Below are 23,845 nucleotides of genomic sequence, written 5' to 3' on the forward strand. Positions count from 1 at the left end.
TAAACAGCATGAAAATAGAGCTTGGTTATTAAAAATAAATCAATAAAAAAGTGACAGTGAGGATCCACCACATACCCCAACAGAGGTGCAAGCTAAGAGCCTTATGTCCTAAAATCCTAGAAATGTCATAAAAACTGATAAACAATTTTATTTCTAGGATTTTAGGTCAATTTTATGATTTATTGACATTTCTAGGATTTTAGGACATTTCTGGGATTTTACAATGTGACTAGGATTTTTGTATTTTATAGGACTCACGGTCACTTCTAGGAGTTTTTGACATTTGTAGGATTTTAGGACATTTCTAGGAATTTAGGGCGTTACTAGGATTTTTGGACATTATGATGACTTTAGGACATTTGTAGGATTTTTTTTTTTTTTTTTTACATTTCTAGGATTTTAGGAAGTTTCTCTGGATTAAGGACATTTCAAATATTTATGGACATTTGGTTTTAGGACCATTTATCAGACTTATCATAGCCAGAAACTATTAAAACAGAAGTTATTTCCAGCGGTCCATGGACACATCATGTGTGACAAACACTTATCAGAAAAAACAATAACCAAGTCTGAGCTTAAAAATGTGATATTTAATCAAACATTAGGATCTTAGTTCGGACCTCTGTCAGGGGGTGTGAGGGATCCTCCACTGGCACTTTTTTGATAAACAAGCACTACTTTGTTGCTGTTTATGCGCTCTAGCACCCTACATACACTAAAAGTACAAAAACTATTCCCAGTGTTGATCACTTTATTTTTATTGTGAATCAGAAAATGGTTAGGGGACCACCTGGCACCCTTTTGGGGGCCAGATTTGGCTGACAGACCATAAGTTGAGTACCATTAAATGCAAAATCAAAATTCAGAGAAAGAGAGAAAGAGAGAAACACAGAGCGCAGTCAGACTCACTGGATTTAAAAACGACAGCAAAACAGAAATTTTATTGGTCACATTAACAAAATCATATTTAAAAACCATCGTCGTCGTCGTCACATACAGAACACAGCTCCTCAGTATGTACAGGAACGTCTTTACACCTTTACAGCGTCACAGAACATGCAGATTCACTGACCTCCACACAAAGCAGCGTTTTTAAAACTGTGGGTAGAGATGAGCCCATTTCTCCAAATAATGAGGAGAAATTCATATAGATATGTTAATAGATACATGTATAAATATTTGTATTCAATGAATCCGTTTCTAGATTGAGAATATATTATAGGATTTTTCTCTTTCTCCAGTTATAGAACATTTAAATTTTCTACATTCATCTTTATTTGATTTAAAAGGGAAAGTGAGTCCATCTTGAGCAGGACTTTAAAGATTTGTAAATTAATAAATGTCAGATTATGATATGACTTTAACAACTGCGGTTACACACAATACACAAGTTAACTGTGCTCTTCACAAACTGAGAGCAAACGGGGATCAAAAAAGTGATTTAAATGAACACAGAGCTCAGTTTTTACTTTCTGTAGAGCTGACGTTGTAATAACAACAAATATTTGGATTGTTTTGAACCAAATTCAATTTATTCAGTCTGTGCCAAAAAAATGTAAACTCTTATAGAGGCGTCATTACAATGTGGATTTAAAAAATGATCCCATGTTAAATTATAATTCTGTGAGAAAAGGATAAACTTCTGTGTAAACACACCACCTCAAACTGAAACAGACCTACGGAAGCACACAAGAGACCAAAATATTTAAATTTAAACACCACTGAATTCAAAGCATAAAAAAATTGAAATATTGATTCAGATCACCTGCCAAACTGGCATAATCTGGCATAATCTGTCATAATTGACACAGGTGAACTGCATGGACCCAAACAGAATTGATATTTAAACACCATTGAATTCATGTATTTAAACAATTAATTTATTTGTTCTAGATTCACTGCTTTGAAAAAGAATATTAATTTTCTTGATTTGCAATTCAATCAAAAGCAGAATAATAACAATTTTCAAAAAATGTAGAACCAAAAATATAAATAGAAATAAAAAAAAAAAAAAATCAGGTGGCTTAAATGTGATTGGTCAAAGTCAGATACAAAGATTAAGTAGAAAAAGAACTCAGTTGAATTTTATGGGTCAAATTCAGATCTAAGAATTCAAGATGAAAAGTCTATTTATAATTTTAATTTTTTAAAATTTTAAATTTTTGGACGTGTAAAAAAACATCTTTGGAAATTTCATATTTTAATTTTTAAATAAATTCAGATATGTATTTGCCATAAAATATTTTGATGCTATGAATTCACTGTATTTTAAGTATTTACATTTGAAAGTATTTTGATTTTAAGTTTTCCGTAGCTGTAAGAATTAAAATATCTTGGTCTTTTATTTGTTTCAATACAGATCAGCTGCAAATTTTATTTGGCAGCTGATCTGAATCAAGCAACATATAAAGCTCATGTTTTACCAATTTTTCTCCAAAAAAGTGGATAACTTTTAAATAGTATTTTTGCCGGAATTCATATTTTACAGTTATGCAAAGAAAAAAATTAATTTGAAATATAAAACGTCCCCCGTCTGCTCTTTAACAGTTTAAAGACCCTGGTTTTCCCTTAGAATAAAGGGATATGTCACTTTAATAATGTACATTACATCAAACATCTACAACAGAAATCAGTTTCTTTATAACAACTCTGTAATCCATAAACATTTCCACCAGCTGACAGTCAAAAGCCTCTTAAAATAAAAGTGATATATCCCTTTAAGTCCATGTTTTTCTGTGCTAAATGTTACCATCACTGTCAGGTACTGATTGCAAAAAGATTCACATCTTTGATTCACAAAACACATCTTCTCTCTCAGGCCACATAATATTTTTTTTCATACATTTCATAGATTCTAATATAACATTTCATTTCATTCTGGTTTCTTAAAGCGATATTTCACCTTGATGGAATAATTCCTTCTTCTAAAAAACATTTTAATTCTTTAATTCATCATCTCCTCCTTTCTTGTAGTGCAGCTTTGACACGCTCTCTGGACCTTTTTGTGAGCAAATTTGCTTGATTTCTTTGGAAAGTGTGATAAAAAGGCAATGACCAACTGTGCAAAAAAAAAAGTCCCACAAATTGCAGAAAATTACTAAGAGGTGACAAGATAATTTCCAAAAAAATGAGTGTATTAGTAGATTTTTAGAAAATTATCCAAAAAACAGGGACAAATGTCCAGACAATTTTATTTATAATTACAATAATTTTATAATTAAAAATATGTTAAAGAAATATATATATATATATATATATATATATATATATATATATATATATATTTTTAGCAATTTTAAAGGCCATATTCTTGTTTGTTCTTGACTTTTTTTCCACTTATTTTCAGGTAATTTTGTAACTCTTTTTGGGTTTTTTTGTGTTATTTTTTTGGCCATGTCTTGTTAAGTTGCTCATTGCTTTCTACCCATGTTTTTATAAAGAAATCAATCCAGTTTGCTCTGGTGTCAAAGGGTTAAACAACTTTCTGTCACTTTCTTGTTGTGGGAAGATAATTCATGCTGACACATTTGCACAAATTTACACACAGTTTAATTTAAATTACACAGATTTTAGTGATAGAGATTTTCCTGTATTGGTGCTTTTTATTTATTTATTTATTTTTTAATTGTGTGTTCATTAAAATTTAGTCAGCACATTGGTGGGTCAGGGCAACTCAATTTTTTGCTGCATGTGACAAAAAAATCCTTTTTGAATCCGTCTTGTCCCTGCTTTTATTTTGAAGGCTAAAAATGTTACAGTACAGCTTTAGCCTAAAACCAGAATTCCACCTGTGTGAAATATTGCTTCATCTCGATAAATACACATCTATTAACTCTGTATGTTTACACATAATAAAAAAAAGAGAAGGAATGTTTATACAATAGTGTTTCCACGGCAACTGCATTGAAATCATGTGACTGTTTACACCATGTGACCGACATATTGTGATATTGCGTGACACTGCTGCGACCTCCTCCTGCGTTACAGCATTAATTTGTACATTCATTGAGTCTCTGAGTAAAATGCTACGGCTGTGTGTGTGTGTGTGTGTGTGTGTGTGTGTGTGTGTTGTATATTTGTGCATATCTGCACATAAAGGGAAGCATCCTGTGAGCAGGAAGGACCTCTCTGTCTTTCAGTGTGCGGTTAGTTTTAGCAGAACAAAAGCTGGAGTGTTTTTAGGCGTAAACTCTTATTTTTGCTCTATTTTCAGCAGCTTGTATTTTCACCAGGAGTTTTTTTTTTCTGCAGCAGCAGGATGTGTAGTGATTAATGAGACTCAGCTCGGGGTCACGACCCTGCAAACTGCTGCTGAAGTGTCCTTGAGTCAAGTACTGAATCGCAAGCAGCTGCAGGAACACTGTGTATGACCTCTGACCTCTGACCCCTCAGTGTGCAGGAGTGGGAGGTGGGGATGGGGAGTGTTTTTGTTCGGGAGAGTGGACTTTTTTTTTTTGCATCCGCAGAGAAACAGAATCATGTGTCGTCTTGTAAATCAGAGCGCTGATTTCACACAAAGCTCATGAAGGCTGTTACTTGAAAACCCTTAATGATTTCTGCAGTTTGCATCGTTACGAAGGCTGACTCGAATGCATTCAGTTGTTGCCATGGTAATCAATATCGAAATCAGTATTCAAATGCTTCATTTTGAATTTTTTTTAAGCAGTAAACTGGTGGTGGAAAGTGAAAAGAGGTGACTTCTAAATGTTTAAACACGAAATGTTGAGAAAAACACGAAACATTTAGAAACATAATCAAACGTGTAAATGCTAATTGATATTTTTTCATGTCATAACTCACACTAACAGCAGCAGTGACGCAGCCTGTGTGGACAAGATAAAAAATAAATAAATAAATAAATAAAAAAAAGCCACAGATTTCTAAATGCTTCCCAAAGAGCGTACAAAAAAAGAGCACTTTAAGCAAATTTAGGAGACTAAAGTAAACTTTATGAGAATGGGCTACTCTAAAAGTACTGAACAATCCCAAATATTTTGCAAAATAAAACACCCGACTGTGATGATGAGTGATGATATTAATGCAAGTCAGACTACACAGCAACAATGACGGCTTTCAGTCCGAAAAAATTACTTCACATTGAAACATTTAAAGGCGGTTTTGCTCAACATTTAAACATTTTTTGATAAACAAGCTCTATTTTAATTATGAATCACTTTTCTTATTGTGAATTAGAAAATGTTTGGGGGGCCACCTGACACCCTGTGGGGGTTGAGATTTGGCTCGCGGGCTGTGAGTCGAGCATCACTGTACTAGTATGTAAACTACTGTGGCAACAAACTGAATAGAAAATTAAATGCTGAGGTTTTATTTAGGTGACTTTGTCCTTCTGATTTCCGGCAGCTATTTCTGATGACTCAGCTAAATGCTGTCCTTGGTCTGGTGTAAAATAAAGCTTTGGTTCCTGGAAAACTTCCACCAACAGATGATTTATAGTAAAAATGTGTCATTTATTCCCACGAAGGGTTTCTGTTTGTCCCCTAAGGTTCATATATTTCTCTCTTTGGGGAAACAATTAGACGTTTTAAGAGTTTGTAAGATCGTCTCCTCTGTGGTGCCCTCTCAAGGACTTTCCATGACATCTGAGCACCAACAGTCCTTGATATAAATAGACTATTTCTATGGTAACGGAGTCATTGTGCTGCCGACAGAATAAAGATTGATTTTCTGTGTGACTTTGGTCAAGGTGCTCGTGTTCGTGTCTTGACATTCAGACGCATCACAGACGAACAGAAACATAGTTCAGTTTCTTTTTCAGACGCTCCGAACTCTCGTTCTTCATCTGTTCATACAATCTTCTGTTTTAAGTTCGAGTAAATGTTGATTCATTCAGTGATTCTCATCAATAAAATGGTGAGTTCACCAAAATAAAATTTAAAAACAGGATATCAAATAAACTCATAAGCACTGGGGAGGGACCTATGCTTTTTTAATTCAGCTTTGGGTTGAGGAATACAATTTTTATATGGCTGTATATTGTATTTATTTAACCACCATATGAAGACGTGCTCTCTTTTGGCCCTTTTTTGCAAGTTTAAAAGTAAATTTTTTGCTTTTTATAGTTTTTGGTGTTTTTAAAGATACCGTCTTGCAATTTTCATTAAAAAATTAAAATTATGGTTTGATTTTCAAATTTACAACATTCCCTGAAAACATGTGCAATTAAACAGGTTTATGAAACATATATCTATGACTTTTCCAAAACTATATTTAGTTTTCCAAATGTATGCAGGTCTGGCAATTGCAATTTGTAAATTCCATGACTTTTCCAGGTTTTTCATGACCATATAAACCCTGTTCAACTCCATCACTTGAGGCCATTCATCAAACATCACACAGCTCCCTCCCTGGAGACACTTTGGGCTTCACACTACTTTGTTTTCACCTGGAAACACACTTGATGAATAATATTGGCGTACTTCCCCTTTAAGAGTTTTTACACAAAAGCAATCAACAATGTTTTTGCCTCCTCCCGACCTGATTCAATCCATCAGTCTGTCACTAAACTCACTAAAAATGCTTTCAGAGCTCTTTTCTTCCAGCGGTGTGCGTCCGACCTGCACAGACAATCATTCCCATTCGTGTTGTGTTCCTGCTGTTGTTTCCACCTCCTAATGAAGACCTGCAGGCTGAACCTGATCTACCAACAACAATCGACGTTAAGGGGATGTTTTTCGTCGAAAGCGCCTCGCTTCGTGCAGAGTCACTCCTCCACGAAATGGAAAATCTCTTCAAGAATCACCTCACGTCATCCAGCGTCTCTGCCGCATCCTATCGGCTCTCCCTCATCTTTTTATCTCTTTCACTCTCACAAAAACTCCTCTGCATCTGTTAACTTCACAGTTCTGTTTCTCTCAATCACACTGAAGTCACAGAAATATCATCATCTGTGCGCTGCTTACTATTGTTGCAGACTAGAGATGTACAAAAAGCAAACTCTACTGTCGTAATTTTGGACAGATAAGTCTCAGCTCTACAACATCTAGTAGCATCTTCATGCAGATGTTTCTGCATCATTCTGTATAGTTGGTGAATATATCAGATGATCACCAGTTAACCGTTAACCGCTGAAATCTTAAGTACAAACATTCAAAACATTGCAAAAAGTCCTATAAATTTTCCAACTGCATTATTTGTAACAATACAAATAGCCTCTTCCCGCCACAATTAGCACTTGCACAAGTTTTTTTAAACACGTGTAAACCCACTACCAGTAGAGCAGAGCTGTGTACACGGCTCTGCAGCAGACTAGTATGTGTGTGTGGGTTGTTTTGGTGTGTCTGTTCGACCGAGGAACAGGTAAACAGTCTCACTCCTTCAGTCTGTCTTTCAAACTCGGTGCAGACTAATTTGGATCGATGTTTTAGCGCCGCTCTGGAGGAGATGTTATTAGTGGTTGTGCGTCATTGCATCTCGCTATTTAAGGAGCTGAAATTAGCACGTTCACTTGTTCACGTTGTGTTTCCATCAACGCCGATCTGAGCCTGAGTCGGTAAATACAAACTGCAGAGTCATTTGAAATGATTGATGGATTAATGTATCGTGCTTTTCTAGTATTTTTTTTTAACAACTCAAAGTGCTCTCACATTACGAGTTCCTACATTAACATACACAGTCATTCACTCGTGGCCAAGGCTACCGTACAAGCCGCCACCTGCTGCTCAGGTCTTTGACCATTCACACACACTCACACACTGATGGAACAGCCATCAGGAGCATTTTGGGGATTAGTGCCTTGCCAAAGGGCACTTCAGCGTGTTGAGTGGAGGAGCTGGGGATTGAATCACCGACCCTCTGAATAGAGGACAACCCACTCTACCTCTGAGCCACAGCCGAATGCCAATTTTACGCATTCCCATTGCATTAAATAGCCAGGTGTTAGAGTCTTTTTTGTGCAGTGGAAATGAGGTTTAAAAAGCATTTTGAGATCTTACACAACTATAGTTGTCAAGTTTAGTGAATGTGAGCTGGATTAAATCTTTTTGATTTGTTGCTCTTTGCAGAGATGCTACTTAAAATTTCTTTTTACTATTGCATCATGACAAAGTCTGACTTTGTTTCTAAAATAAGAACTTCGTCACAGTTTTGGACTGACTGAACTGAAGGTTAAAAGAAACCGTCGACTGTCGGAGGGAATCGGGATGCAAACAGTGATCTTTTGGGCACTTTCTGTTGTTTTTTATTGGGGTGGAGAGTCTCAAAAACTTGCACCACTTTCTCCAAACCACACACAGTCGAGTCCAAACAAGCACCCAAACATAAGGCCGATGTTTCGTTTTGGGATTTAGCCATAAAGCCGCACATTTTCCACCAGAAGCAGCAGAACCGAGTCTTTTATACTCAAGGACGCCTCAGCAGAGACACACTGCAGCACGGATCAAGACTGTCCACTCTGTAAAATCACCCTGCTGCCTCAAAGACTAACAGCACCAACCAGTATGCATCGTTTCATTTTGCTTTTTAATATCTGTAATGGACACTCTGAATTTCCTGCAGCACATTTTAGGGAGGCTAAGTGTGCTTCCTTTTTAATCATCATCATCATTTACAGTCAGCATTTCATCTGCTGCATATCTACTAAAGCTGAAAGCACTGGGTGATAAAATGGCAAATTAATTAATTAATTGGCAAATTTACTAATAAATCTATCCAGGGGCCGGTCGCAGCAGCCCCATACATGTTTCTAGGATTTTAGGACATGTCTCAGATTTTAGGACATTAGGGACATAGCTAGGTCCTCTGTCATGGGGTGTCCTCCACCTTCAAGTCGGTGTTATTAAATTTATCTAAATGTTAAATAATGAAGCCCAAATGTTTTGTTCATCAGCTGTGTCTTTGATTAGATCAGTTAGTTAAGCTGCTGCAAACTGAAAAAAATTGCTCCAGCTGTGACGAGATTTTGCACACTTTGTGGTTTTTGAGTGTTTAGCTTTTGTCCTCGACATCCAGCATGTCTGTGTAGTATTTACTGTATAATTGTACTGCAAAAAGTGACATACTCTAATAAACAGCTTGAGATTAGTACGTTAGACTCGAGATGTCCTCACAAGAACGGAGCCACAAACTGGTTTGTGAGGTCAGCTGACGTATGTGGACATTTATATGTGTGTGTGTGTGTGTGTGTGTGTGTGTGTGTGTGTGTGTGTGTGTGTGTGTGTGGCTACGTTGCCCTTGGCTAACTGGCTCACTATACAGACCTTAATACATTAGCATAATAATATTCGCGTATACACAATTTACAGTGTCAGTGTTAACTCATTAAGGCATATTGTATCCTTACATGACATAAATAACATCTGTTTACATATAATACAGGTAAGTAGGCGCTGTGTCATTAAAGGTTCATTCCAGTCAAAATCGGCTTCGTCTCCGGACTAAGAGCTGCAGTCACATAGAAAAAAACACTCACAAAGCACCTTGATGTTTGCTTTTTTTGAAATAAGTTAGCTATTTTGTATTTAAAGAGCAGTTTTGAAATTTTTTTTATAGATTTTATGAACTGAGAGAGTCACGATACACTGTAAAATATGACAAGTTGATCAGACTTTAAAAAAAGTCTAGGAAACATATTGCCTTAAAAAAGTTAGTAAATATAACTATTCTTCTGTTATGTTTACTTTACACCTATTTGTAAGGTTTACTTAAAATGTTTTTCAGTTTGTGAAGTCAATTTAAAAATGACAGTTGAAATTACTCGTTCTTCCTGAGGGATAGTAACTCAAACGAACCAAGTTAGTCTGACCTAACTGATAGTAGTATTTACCAAGTAGTATTTTGGAAACTGAACATTTTAAGATTACGTTTTTAATTTTAATTTTATTTTATCTTTATTTATTTTTGTGTGCAATTTAAACTCAAACTTCTGTGTTAACTGATTTAAAACAAAATTCAAGTTATAGTAACTTAATGAAATTGGCCCGATAATTCAACTTTTCTCTACCTTCAGTTCAGGATTTTAAATCCCCCTCCCCCACTGAACATTCAGACAGTTAAAACTGTGTTAGGAACCTGCAGGCAAAACAAATATACGACACAAATGACATTTTCTTGTTTTAAAACAAAATGCCTTTGATTGTCGAAGACGCGCTAATTCTCCTAACTCAGTGTAGTGCACCTGTAGCACATGAGTTCATTATAAGCTGTCATAACTCAGAAATTGCTGATGCAAACTGATGCATTTTTTTGTTTGTTGTTGAGCCGAATCTTTTTTTCTTTTATAGTGCATGCAAAATCCTTCTCATCATGACACAAAATACAAAAAAACTCTTTGGTAAAGTCTGACCAACTTTGTTTACTTAAAATCTTAAGTTGCTATCACTTAGAAAAAACAAGTTAATTAAAGTTGTCATTTTTAAGTTGACACAACTTCACAAAAGTAAGTACATACAACTAAAATTTAAGCAAACTTCACAATAAGTTATGAAATAAACATAAATTAAGACTGATGCTTATATTCACTTACCCTTCTCACAGCAATTCTAGATTTTTTTAAAGTACGATCTGCTCGTTTACAGCGTAGCTAGTATCGTGAGGTTTTCTTACTGCAGCAGCGACTAGCCTTTAGCACAATAGCTCCTTTCATCATCCACCGAACACTCAGGGCCTCAGATAAATATAACTATTCATACAAAGGAGCTGCTGATGGTGGATATTCACTTGCAACATGATACAAAGACTCGCTCCTAATGCTGCTGGAAAGTGATGCTAGCAAAAAATGCTGATTAGTAAACATGAGGCAACAGTTTTTTGGTGATGCAGCATGAGACTCTCGGATATGTGACTGCTGAGTTCTGGGTTGTTTTGTATCTCGATGTGACGCTGGATTCACTGAAGGCAGCGTTTCTTCAGCCACCAGCAGTGAGAGTGTTGATTTTCACGCCTTCACTTCACAGATTTTCTTGTCTCTCTTATATAACGACGCGTCTTTTCCAGCTGTCTGCCCTCCAAACACATGTGCAATCTCAACTTGACTACCCGAAAATCGATTCAGCCTGGTGGAGACATTCCTGTGATTAAACCCAGTCTGCTTTTTTTTTTTGTAATAAAAAAACGGAATCGATTTGCAACCAAGACGCAGAGACATAATCTTCATTGCTCGTGTTGCGGGGAGAAAAAACCCACAAAGACACAAAAAACATCTTCGAGTGAAGGACGAGGACGATTACTGACGAGCAAATCTGGTAAGAAGAGCTCTTGGAGCTGATGCAATGCTTTCTGGGTGATGTGTGTCACCCTCAACACATCAGCTCTGAGTCACCTCTTCACTCTGTATCTTATTGTATTTCATTATAGAAGCTGTCTATTTTTATCGCACACATTTGTCCTTTTGGTAAATAAAGGCTGATCACACTGTTGCATTCACAGGAGAACACAAATCAGCAAAATATTTTTAAATGTCAAATACTAAAGCTGCATTTGGCCCCGATCAGTCAGTGTGTTTTAACAGCTTAGGGCGGATCGTTTTCAATGAAAGTGAAGTGTTTTGCTTGCTGCTTCTGCCTTGCAAAGCACACGTACATTAAAAAATGAAAAAAAATGAGAAAAGGTGTTTTTTGAGAAATTATTTTTAAAAAGCTAGCAAAAAAAATCTCTAGAAAAAAGAAAAAAGCTAGGGAAAAACTAAAAAAAAATTGTTATTATTATTATGTTTAAAAAATTATTTTTTTTGCATTTTTTCTTTTTCTTTGCACATTTCCAATTTTTTTAAATAAAAACTCATTTTTTGGGTAATTTTCTTATACCTGTCACTAATTTCTTGCAGATTTTTGCATATCTTCTTCCTTCATTGCTCACTGCCTTCTTTCCATGCTTTTGAAAGAAAACAAGCCAAACTGTTGAGGTTTCAAAGGATTAAAAGGATGAAAGTCACAGTATTTAGATAATAAAGTTGTCATATTACAGGGAGAAGGGAGTGATATTATGAGAACTAAGTCACAGTATTACGAGGAAAAGGCTGCAGAGAACCAACTGAGAAGCTCAACCATTAAGTCTGTGTGCAGCCAGAGAACCAAATAATGAATAAAGCATAAAGCTGCAGAGTTTCATGTCGATACTCAGCGTTTCTTTCACATGACTCATTTTATCAATTAAACATATTGCTTTGCTTAATGCAGGTTTAAATTGACCCTTTTTGCCTGATATTTAGGTTCCTGCAGGTTTCAGAGGGCCAGTGGTGACACAGTTTTAAGATTATTTATCTTCTTTACTTTCATCGTCCGTGTATTGCTGATGCAGGTGGTGAGTGTAAACGTCTCACCGGAGTGAATTATTACTTTAAAAAAATTGTTGCCTCTGTTTATTTGTGTGCGGGCTAGCATCAAACTTTCCACGATACTTCATTTAGACAGTCCAGTAATGACACTTTCTATCAGATGGCTGTAATGTCTAATAGATTTGCAGTGATATTCACAGCAGCAGCAGCATGACAAGTCAGATATTATTATTAGGGTTTAAAATATGGCTAAATGCTGTTCTGGACTTCATAAATAAAGAGTTATTTCTGCAGCGGTGACAAACCACCAGGGCTGTCGGACACAATGTGCTTTCTGTTGTAAAAGCATTGTTTACTGATTAACATACTTTGATTTATATTTGAACTTTGATTATACGACCATTCACCTCCAAATGTGCTCTTTTCCACGCCCAAATATTGTAAGCTTACCTCAAATCTTCTACCGGATCGAGCCCTCGTTTGTTAAGTATTACATCCTTTATGATTGGTTTGAATGAGTATCTCATTAACTGGTTCTTCCCAAAACGCTGGGTTAAAGCTCTGCAGCAGAGAGCCTTGTGCCCAACATGTGCTTTTCCTGTCAGCACAAACCGAGGGGAGCAGCACCATTTTGCATCCCCATTTTGCACCTCACTCAGAGGAAGGCAGGTTGAAAATAAAGGACAGCTAGTTGACTCTGTGTGCAGCAGCAGAAGAGGAGGACTGAGCAGCAGCAGCAGCAGCAGCAGCAGCAGCAGCAGGAGGAGGATTCCTGCTCGGTCCTGGTTCTGATTTGGAGTCCCGGCTCGGACCTGGCTGTATGTTATTCCTTGTCTTTGCGTGTTCCACCCAAAGCTCCTCACCTCCGTCCCCTCCCTCGCCTCCTGCCTCTCCGGTCGCCAGCTGCTTCATCCTCAGGTTGATGGAGCCGTAAGTCCTCTTGGGGCGAACAAACGCCGCCCTGCGTCGGTACATTTCGCCCCGGCAGATGGACACCATGAGCAGCACGGACAGGAACATCCCCCCCAGAGTCAGCAGGCCGAGGCCCGCGATGATGCACTTGTCCAGGTGGGAGCCCAGCTGGGCGTAGTACATCTCCAGCTTCTCCATCTGGCGGGCCGACACGGAGTCTGGGTCGACTTTGGCCTCTCGGGGGATGGTGTAGGCGATGACCACCAGGACGATGCCGCTCACCAGGAACACCAGGGCGAAGATGAAGCCGTAGTCCGCAGAGTGGTCGTCGGCGGGGTGGAACTCTGTGAAATCCTGGCCCTCCTCCTGCCCTCCACCTCCTTCCTCCTCATCGTATGATCGCGGAGACAGCTCCTGATGCTGCTGCTCCCCCTGAAAGACAGAAACACAGACATAAACATATGAATACATAAACAAATAAAAAGAAAGAAAGAAGAAAGAAAAACAAATAACAAAAGAAAGAAAGATACGAAAGAAAGAAAGAATTAAGAAATAAAGAAAAACACAAAGAGAAAAACCACGAAAAAAAGACAAGATAGGGCATAAAAAAGGATAAATCAGAGCAGCATAATGAGCAAGAATAAACCTATTATTGATGAAAGACGGAGAAAAAACAGGCACAAATACAAGAAAGAGTCTTTTAGTGTCGACATCAGTCACATTTTATAATATTAATAATTCAACATCTCATTGAAGTGGCATCTGACCAACAATCTGGTCCACAGTGGCTGCCACAAAAAAAAACCATGGAAATATACTGTAAAGAAAGGTTTAGTTTAGTATATTTGCACATACACGTTTATATATATATATAAAAAAAAGAAGATTAAAGTTTAATCATTACACAGGAGAGGTTAGAAGCCAAAAAAAGGATAAAAAGTTTGTATGCAAAGAGAGATGCATTTCAAAGAAATCAATGAAATCCTATCAGTCTTTGCAAATCAGAAACTTTTCAGATGTTTTTTGATACAATAATGTTGATAGCGATCGCACAGATGGGACTAAGTTGTTCCAAAGAGATGGTCCTCTGCGTTTCAATGACTATTGATTACAAAAGGTTCAATAATACGAAAAATAAAAGTCGTCGAATGAGTGAACGTCTGAGAAATGCTTAAAGAAGCTCTGGAAAACACTCAGCTTGACACGAGTTAGGTTCACATATTTATACACGAATACACAAGTCTGCTATATGTTTATATTCATGTTAAAAATCAATAGAAGCTGATATTTTCTGAAGAAAGAAGCAGATGAGTCGTATCTTGTAGCAAAGCTAGTCACTCAGTTCATTGTGGTATTTCCATGTGAGTTTTTCATCTACTATAACGAGAATGAGACATTTATTGTAAGAAAACTGAGTTATTTTGATGTTAACTGATTATTTTGGCTTTTTCATTTGTATATTGTTCATTCTTGTTCCAAAATATCATGAAATTAAATCTGTTTATATATATTTAGAGAGAATTTGTTCATTTGTTAGTAGTATTTGTTGGGATAATTCATGAGACGACTATTTTAATTTAAGTGCAACCGAACTATTTCAGAAAAATAAATCATACCATAAAGTAATTATTCAGCCTCAGGCTAAAAGGTTTTTGATGTCTTTATGAGCATATCATGTTTTCTGTTAACGTTAATCTCCGGTTACACAATAAATTAATCTCTCCTTGTGTAACCAGACTCTTCAGCGCTTTTCCAATAAAACAATGAATTCCTGACATAAAATGACTTCCCCGTGTAACCTTTTATGTGCTCCTGTTTGGTTGTAATTCACCACTCTGGCGGAGTTCAGACTTTGATCGATTCGGGGCTCGAGAGCTTGAGGCTTTTCGGCGACAAGTTAGCTCCACAATCTGCTGCTGTCCCGGTTTATCCCGTCCATCATGCTTTGTTTAACCTGGGATTCAGAGTAAGCTTGTATTTAGGATTCTGGACGGCGTGCAGTGCACAGTCATGGAGACAGCACTGTTTCAAATGTTTAGTCCACTTCCTATATGTGAAAAATTTCTGTAGTGATATATATATATGTATGTAGATACGTATGTATGCATGGGTATATGTATGTGCACAAATAGACATCAATATTATTTTCATTGTATTGATTTTTTTTATTTTGCTTTATCATATAATTTTACCTTAACTTTTAATTATGATTATTTTGATGATTATCATATTTTTTTATTATCTTTTTTATTTTAAGTTTTATTAGTATGATCATTATCACTGTTATTTTCCATGTTTCTCTGTTGCATACATATATATATATATATATATATATATATATATATATATATATATATATATATATATATATATATATATATATATATATATATATATATGTTACTGTGATTCTGTCTGGTTAAAATTGGTAAAAACTTGTAAAAATCTTTAAAACATTTTTTGGCTCCCCCTGCTGGGATTTAGGCCATCATGTTGGTGCATTCATGGATATAATCAATGACATCTGAGAAGATTTTGTTATTTTGTTATTTGTTACGTAACGTTCGTGTTGCAATAAAAATATGTTTCATTTGGAGTTCTGTCTGATTTGACTGTTTTTGTTAAAGGGTTAAGTAATAACATCCCGGGCTGTTCGCGGGCTGTTCGCGGCTAAAGTTTTCCGGTAACGACCTCGCTACTTGTTGCTAACTTTAGCAGCTAGCCATTAACCCCTCAGCTGTATCTTATGTCAGTGTCCGTTAATTTGAACTTGGCGGATTCAAACGGTTTCGGGAAGACATTTTATCATCTGAGCCGGACTAGAGACATTTATGTGAGCGCAAAAACACACAAAAACACCCAACTGATCTCACCTTGTTGCTGGCTGAGGTTGATGGCGGGCAGCCCGCAGACGCAGCCGCGCCTTGATGCTGGTACTCGGGCTCCTCGTCTTGCTGGTAGGAGGCGTTCTCGAAGCCCCGGGTGGCGCAGCACGCTGTGGCCGCTGTCCAGGGCGCTGAGGCCGGCGTCGGGGACACGCCCCGCTGGCCTCCTCCGCCCCGCAGCTCCCGGAGCTCTACGGCGTTAAAAGAGGACTCCATCGATATGTGTTGGATGTGCTCATGTCTTCACCATCCCTCCTCTCTGCAATATCCTCACTGAAAAAAGACAAAATAATAACTGAGTGAGCAGAGAAGGTCTAATACAAAGGCCTTTATCTGTTAAAAGACATGATCAACATACTGAGGTTTTATGTCATATTTATGGTATCTCTTTCATTTATTATTTTTCTAAACTGTGTTTATGCTTTTTTAACAAATAAATTATTACTTATAATCAACTCTAACAAACATATATATTCATACATGCACACATAGTACAGTTAAAAACAACAACAAACAAACACACGCACACAAACAAATAAAAAACAACTACTTAGTTTCTCGACTAGCCTTCTGTATTTTGGCAGTTTTAATTTAGTTATGGCACTAATTACTAAAAAAATAAATAAAATTATTGCAAGCTTCTAAACAATCTCAGTAAGCTAAATAAAACCATTAAAGTAGTTAATGCTGCAGGCCTGTTCAGAGGGAACCACACACACACACACACACACACACACACACACACACTGAACATCTGAATCACCTGCATCTCACCTTGATAGTTATTCATTTCCATATCTTCTAATCACCATTACTGCTTTCACTTCCCGTTGACCACTACAGAGAGTTAAAATCAGATCCTAAATCCAACACATCTGTAAAACACACGCGCACACAAACACACACACACACACACACACACACACACACACACACACACACACACACTGCACACTTAGCACAGGCACAGGTAACAGTGAGACAAACGGTACATTTGCAACTATTTAAAATCATGCATCATTTTTACAGAGAATGAACTCTCACTCTGCATTTTAACACCTCTGAGCTCTGGGTGTGAACGCTGTTCATGTGCACACACGCACACGCACGCACACACACACACACACACACACACACACACACACACACACACACACACACACACACACACACACACACACACACACACACACACACTCACATAATTTAACAAATTATGAGGCAGAACTTCAGACATAAAATATGTCATTTTTGTATTATTATGTATTTATTTATTTAATCTCAATCAAATTATTATTATTATTGTTATTTTATTTTTATTTTTTTAAAAAGACAACCACATTTTTATTGTTTCTACAGCCAGTTAATCTAGCATTTCTAACATAATTTAACCAAATATGAGGTGTAACTTCATACATAAAATGCGACATTTTTGTATTGTTATGTATTTATTAATTTAATCTTAATCTAATTATTATTATTATTATTTTATTATTTTAAAAGACAACCACATTTTTTATTGTTTCTACAGCTGGATAATCTAGCATTTCTAACATAATTTAACCAACAATGGGGTGTAAGACATAAAATGTGACATTTTTGTATTATTATTATAATTTCTTATTTTCTAAATTTGAATTGAATTGATTTTTTTTTTAATCCACCCAGAAAAACAGTTTTTTTTTTTATTGTTTCTACAGCCCGTTAATCTCCGGGGAGCTCCAGGCTAAAGTAGCCCACTGACACAGTTATCATTTATCCGCAGATCGAGCCCCGTGGCCCCGCAGAGGAGCGCCTGGGAGCCCGTGGGCAGCAAGGAATCTGGCCGTCAGCACCACCGTGACCTTGTGATGCGCCAAACAGCCCAAAACCTGGACCACTACACTCCGCCTGTGTGTGTGTGTGTGTGTGTGTGTGTGTGTGAAAGATAATATCTGACTGATAAGCAGCACACCGACTGACACGTTATTCATTACCCCGATCTGACTGCAGATAACACGGACACAGAGAGAGAGGAGGGAGCGTCAAAGGAGGATCTTATTCTGGGAGAAAATATGCAAACGAGCAACATTAAGTGCCGATTTCTCTCCGGAGGGAAACACCGGGGATGGATTCAGTATCCAGGCAGCATCCACCCAGCTCCCCCCGCTGAATCCGAACAAACACCGCGGATATAATCGATCATCTGCAGGATTATCGATGAGAGGTTTTTGCGTAAAGGTGCCGGGATGACAGCGCGTGGTCTTACCTGGTGCTGAAGCCGCGACCAGGCGGGAATCCAGACGGCTGTGAGACATCGCATCCGGAGAGATGGATGCTGTTAGATCATGTGTGAGGAGGATGCAGAGGGAGGGAGGGAGAGGACCGGGGTGAGACTGACCATGCGCAAAACCAGCCCGTGGTTCTCCCTGCTGGTGTCTGAAGAGCTGGTGGAGTCATCAGAAAGGTGTGGTGGGGAAATAGATGAAAGGGTGACATCAATCAGTAAGATAAAACTTAAAGAGACAATTCACCCCCAAATCATTTCCCCACTTTCTCCTGTAGTGCTATTTATTAATCCAGAGCAGTGATACTTAATTTATGGCTCCCAGTAGGGTGCCAGGTGGCCCCCCAACCATTTTCCAAATCACAATAAAACTATATTGATTCACACTGGGAAGTGTTTTGTTACTTTTACTATACATAAGGTGCAAGAGTGCAAAAAACAGCATCAAAATAGAGCTTTTTTATTAAAAAAGAAAAATAAATGCCAGTGGAGGATCCCCTGCATCCGCCTACAGAGCAAAGCAAAGCCTGAATGTCCTAAAATCCTGGAAATGTCCTGAAATTATAGAAAAGTCCTAAAACCTTAGAAATGCCCTAAAATCATAGAGATGTCCTAAAATCCCAGAAATGTCCTAAAATCATAGAGATGTCCTAAAATCTTAGAAATGTCCTAAAATCCTAAAAACATCCTAAGTCCCAGAACAATCCTAAAATCTTGGAAACGCCCTAAAATCTCAGAAATGTCCTAAAATCCTAAAAACATGTTAGTTCTAGAAACGTTCTAAAATCATAGAAATGTCCTGAAATCCTGGAAATGTCAGAAATATCCTAAAATCCTAGAAATGTCCTGAAATCCTGGAAACATCAGATATGTCCTAGAATCCTGGAAACATCCCAAAATCCTAGAAATGACCTAAAATCCCCAAACCATGTAAGTTCTAGAAACGCCCTAAAATCCTAAAATCATCTGTTAGTTCTAGAAATATCCTGAAATCCTGGAGATGTCCTAAAATGCTGAAACATGCTAAAATCATGTAAATGTCCTAAAATCCTGGAAACACCAGAAATGTCCTGAAATCCTAAAAACATCTGTTAATCCTGGAAATGTCCTGAAATCCTGGAAATGTCCTAAAATCCTAGAAAAATGCTAAAATCCTGTATGCATGCATCCATATCCCAAAACCTGGAAAAATGCCAGAAATGTCCTGAAATCCTAAAAACCTCGGTTAGTTCTAGAAAATCCTAAAATCCTAGAAATGTCCTGAAATCCTGTAAACACGTATGGGGCCGCTGAGATTGGCCCCTGGCCTCCTTTCATTTTGCAAAAGTGGCCCTCAAACAAAGCAGGTTGCAAACTAAACAGGAAATACTATCATGAAATACATAAAAGGTTAAATTACCTAAATTTGTGACCTTCTGGTTCTCCATCTTATTAAATCTGTTTTGCAAATAGAAAAAACAGAAACAGTGCTTTGAATTCAAAAACAATGCTGTGACTTTGGCCTTTGGCTCTCCTCGAGATTTTGGAGGATGAATTGAAAAATCTGCTGCATGTCGGCGTGTGAAAAAAGATTAAAATCTCCACAGAGAGCGAGAAACCGTGCCCGTTTCCATGGCAACACATATCTAGTGCAGACATGAGCGAGCCGTCATCATAAAAAATCTTTTTTTTTCTCTCTTAGCTCCTCTCATTCAAAAAAAAATCTTTTCACGTGAATAAAAGATTGTGATTTGTACAACGTACTGATGTGTGTGCTGCTCTGAACCGTGACGTGTTCGTCCTCTTCACCGTTAATCCTGAGCTGACGAGGTTCATGTCTGCAACACAGTGAACAACAGTTTGTTATTCATACAACATTTAACAGTCGTACAAAAAAATCTATGATAGAAGAAAAGCTGGTTCAAACGCTGCAGCTTCACGACGTGGTGCTGAATAAAAGATGTTCCTCTCAGGTTCATCAGAAAACTGTCACCGCTGTTATTGGGCCGTTTTTGATTTGGTCAAGGCTGTGACATTTCAATAGTACTCAGTGGAAACTCTCCATGGAAACTAACGGGATAAAATGGAAATAAAAGGGTTATTTGCTGAAGCTGTATTTACCAAATTCTACGCTGTGATGGGCAGATTGATGTTTTTCACCGTGCTGGTTCTCTCCAGTGGAAACGTACATTTATATCGAGTTTTGATACTTTTCTGCAAAATCTGGTGTCACACTTTAGTGATACTCTGTGACAGCACATGCATGTTCAATAGCTGCTGAATGACTCTTTTTCGTGTCTGACGAGAGAAATTTCCTATTCTGTCAACTGTCAAAAGGTATGGTTAGAATTTTCTTTTTTTTAAAAAAGCCAGGAAAAAAGCTAGGGAAAACTGTTTCCATAGCTATCATCATTACAAATTTAAAATGATGTTAAAAGAATTATTATAAAATCTTCTTTTTCCAGGTATTGTTAGCAAATGTTTGGGTCATTTCTTCTTTTCTTGCTTTTTGTTTTTGAAAGAAATCAAAACAACATTTTTAGGTTTCAAAGGGTTAAATGCATATGAAAGTCCTGAGGCCTTGAGCAAATATTCATCTTACCAACCTTTTTAAATCTGCTTTTAATGTTTGCTTTACGCACATTTCATGCTTGTCTGTCTTGCTTTTACTGATTTTGTTTTTTTTTTAGATTTATGTATTATTCATCATTATTAATTATCATTACTATCATTATTATTGTTATTATTATTATCATTGTTATTATTATTATTATTATTATTATTATTGTTATCATCATCATCATCTTGGGGGCCCCAGAGAGTGAATCTGACAATGGGACAGCTTATTTAGTAAATAAAATAAAACAAAGAAAGTTCAAAGTGATAGAAAACAGTCTCTGGAAGACACAGGACACCACAGACTGTCTCTGTATTGGACAAACAGGTATTGAACTCACTGCTCCGTCTCTCGGAGAAGGAAACACCAGCTGCCTGCGAGAAGTCATCCATGTAAAAAGGCAGCCGCCCGTGAAATGTTGAATAATCTTGTGTCACGGCGGCTGGGATCGCCGTCTCTGCCGCCTCGGGCAGATTATCAGACGCTGACCTTGCGGAGACGTAAGGTCAGAGGAAGTGAAGTCAGCGCGGAGAGAAACCAGGGAGCGCTCCTCACCGAGGTGGCCTCGATACTGAGCCGGCTAATTTTAGATCAGATCATTGTATTCAGTTTAACAGCACGCAGAGCGGATATTGAATTCACGGGGATATGAAGCAATATGCAGAGCTCCATTTCTAAGACCCCGCTGCAGAAATCTGTTTACCTTATTATGACATTCAGAGATTTGGGGGCTTTTTGTCACATGCGTGAGACGAAGTGACGGGAGCGAATCAGTGTTTTCATCAGCGTAAGTCAGGGACTCTAAACGTGCTTTGTTTTAGGGCCACTTTTGAAGAATGACAGGAGGCCAGGGGCCAGTGGCAGCAGACCCATACATGTCTCCAGGATTTTAGGACATTTCTTGGATTTTAGGACATTTTTAGGATTTTACATTTGATTTTAAGATGTTTTTAGGATTTAGGGCATTTCTAGGATTTCAGGAGATTTCTCAGATTGAAGGATGTTTGTAAGATTTCAGGACGTTTTTAGAATTTTAGGACATTTCTTTGGTTTCAGGACATTTCTTTGATTTCAGGACATTTCTAGGATTTTACGACATTTCTAGGATTTAAGGACATATCTCTAATTTTAGAAAATGTCTAGGATTTTGGGACATTTCTAGGATTTTAGGACATTTCTAGGATTTTGCGACATCTCTAGGATTTAAGGACACGTCTCTGATTTTACGACATGGCACCTTATGAACAGCTTAATTGCAAAAACATTTCCCAGCATTAGTTACTTTATTTCACTGTGAATTAGAAAATGGTTGGGGGGCCAGCCAGCACTCTATCGGGGGCCAGATTTGGTCCATGGACCGAATGTTGAGTATCACTGCTCTATACTAGCAGCAGAGGTGTGGACCCGAGTCATAAACTTAATTACAGATGACTCAGCTTTACAAAACCAAAAAAGGCATGCGACTCAATTTTAATACCAGTGATTCGTTCACCTAATTCTTACACAATGCACCGTTAAAGATCCAGGGTGTTGGATTTCGGGGGATACATTGGCAGAAATGAAATGAAATATTCGTAACTATGTTTTAATTAGTTGATACTCACCTGAAAATATGAATTTTAGTATTTTCGTCACCTTCGGTCCTGTTTCAGGGAGCCTGCCGTGTTGTTTCTGCAGTGTCCCAAACATGCAAACACAAAAAATCATTCAGTATGTGCAACACACATTAAAATGATTAAAATAACCAAATAAACTTTGATTAATGAGCACAATACTTTGCCAAGACATTATTGGTATTTGAACTCCAAGAAAATACCTCATAAATATGTAAAAATGAAACATTTCAAGATTTAGTGAAGACAGTAACTGTTTCATAACAAGCTCCAGTGTTTTGTTTCCAAGCCTGAAAATACTATAATACTTTCCAAATGACATTACTTTGTTAAAGTTAAGATAAACTTCCTATTCTACACTTACTACTACTACTACTACACTTAACACTTGTACATATACACATGGTGAGTATATCATTATATCATTTTAAATAAAGACTGAATATGAGTCATTTAAGGCCAACAGAAAGCAAATATACAAAGTAGAGAAAACAGCCAAACTTACCACACGGTCCAATCAGAGGAGGTGAAAACTGACACATCGATCATGCAATATTATATCGAGTCTTTGATCAAATCTACAATATATTAATATCACAAAGTCTGCCATGATACAACTTTGATTCAGGGGCCTGCGAACGCTTCAGTTCATGCACATTATACCAAGAAATTTCCATGATTTTAGGCAAATATTCTGGACTACACACACTCTGACATGACCCTCGATTATCCTTAACGATTCCTTATTGGAAATTTCATGATAATTCCAAATCACCAAAAAGGTTAAAAAAAAAGAAAAAGAAATGGTGATTTCTTTTATTTAAAAATATTTGGTTTAGAAGGCATGTTTTATTCTATTTTTAAAAAAAAAAAAAAAAAAAAAGACTAAAGTTTAAAGTTTAAATAATGTAATTTTCTTGTATACATTTTTGGTAAGTTTAAAAAAAAAAAAAAAAAACCCTTAAAAATCATGAAAAAACACACATTTGTCACAGCCTGAAACTGTAAAAACTGAAATTACAGTTGTTTGTTTTTGTGTCCTTGAACATATCATGTTATTATACAGGTTTGTGAAAACAAATTTCCATGACTTTTCCCAAACTTTCAGGGCATGTTTAGTTTTTGAAAACTTTTGAAGGCCTGGAAATTGCTATTTGCAAATTACATGACTTTTTTTTTTTTTTTTTTAGACTGAACTTTGCATATGAAATATAAAAATAATTCAGTATTTCTAAACTTTAATCCTGTGCGGGAAGCTTTGAAACAGCAAATAAAATCAATAAATGCATATTAAAGAACATTTTGCAGATGCGAGGAAAACAACTGAAACATTAAAAAGTCAAA

At 37.0% G+C, this 23,845-nt stretch overlaps 1 protein-coding gene across 3 annotated transcripts; it reads right to left on the bottom strand.

Annotated features, from left to right (window-relative positions):
* Nucleotides 1-913: 913 nt before the first annotated feature.
* Nucleotides 914-18,742, bottom strand: tmem74b (transmembrane protein 74B). Of its 3 annotated transcripts, none has more exons than XM_042499198.2 (4): nt 18,275-18,742; nt 16,801-16,863; nt 16,015-16,299; nt 914-13,573 (listed from the first exon to the last, which is right to left on the bottom strand). In XM_042499198.2, the coding sequence occupies exons 3-4, from the start codon at nt 16,240-16,242 to the stop codon at nt 12,917-12,919; spliced, it is 885 nt and encodes a 294-aa protein (XP_042355132.2). In that variant the 5' UTR covers nt 16,243-16,299; nt 16,801-16,863; nt 18,275-18,742; the 3' UTR covers nt 914-12,916. The 3 variants fall into 3 exon arrangements, with proteins under 3 accessions (XP_042355132.2, XP_087926465.1, XP_087926470.1); XM_088070339.1 differs by having other exon boundaries at nt 16,801-16,901; XM_088070344.1 differs by lacking the exon at nt 16,801-16,863.
* Nucleotides 18,743-23,845: the final 5,103 nt, after the last annotated feature.

The sequence above is a fragment of the Plectropomus leopardus genome, chromosome 2 (assembly GCF_026936395.1).
Source record: "Plectropomus leopardus strain MGB_pleo_1.0 chromosome 2, ASM2693639v1, whole genome shotgun sequence".
NCBI classification, from domain to species: Eukaryota; Metazoa; Chordata; class Actinopteri; order Perciformes; family Serranidae; genus Plectropomus; species Plectropomus leopardus.

What these genes read in the sequence shown, in the direction of transcription:
- tmem74b (XM_088070344.1), bottom strand. Translation starts at nt 16,242, where the DNA reads ATGGAGTCCTCTTTTAACGCCGTAGAGCTCCGGGAGCTGCGGGGCGGA. An exon ending in CAACCTCAGCCAGCAACAAG is followed by an intron (nt 13,574 to 16,014) that starts GTGAGATCAGTT and finishes TCTGTCTTTCAG; the next exon opens with GGGGAGCAGCAGCATCAGGA.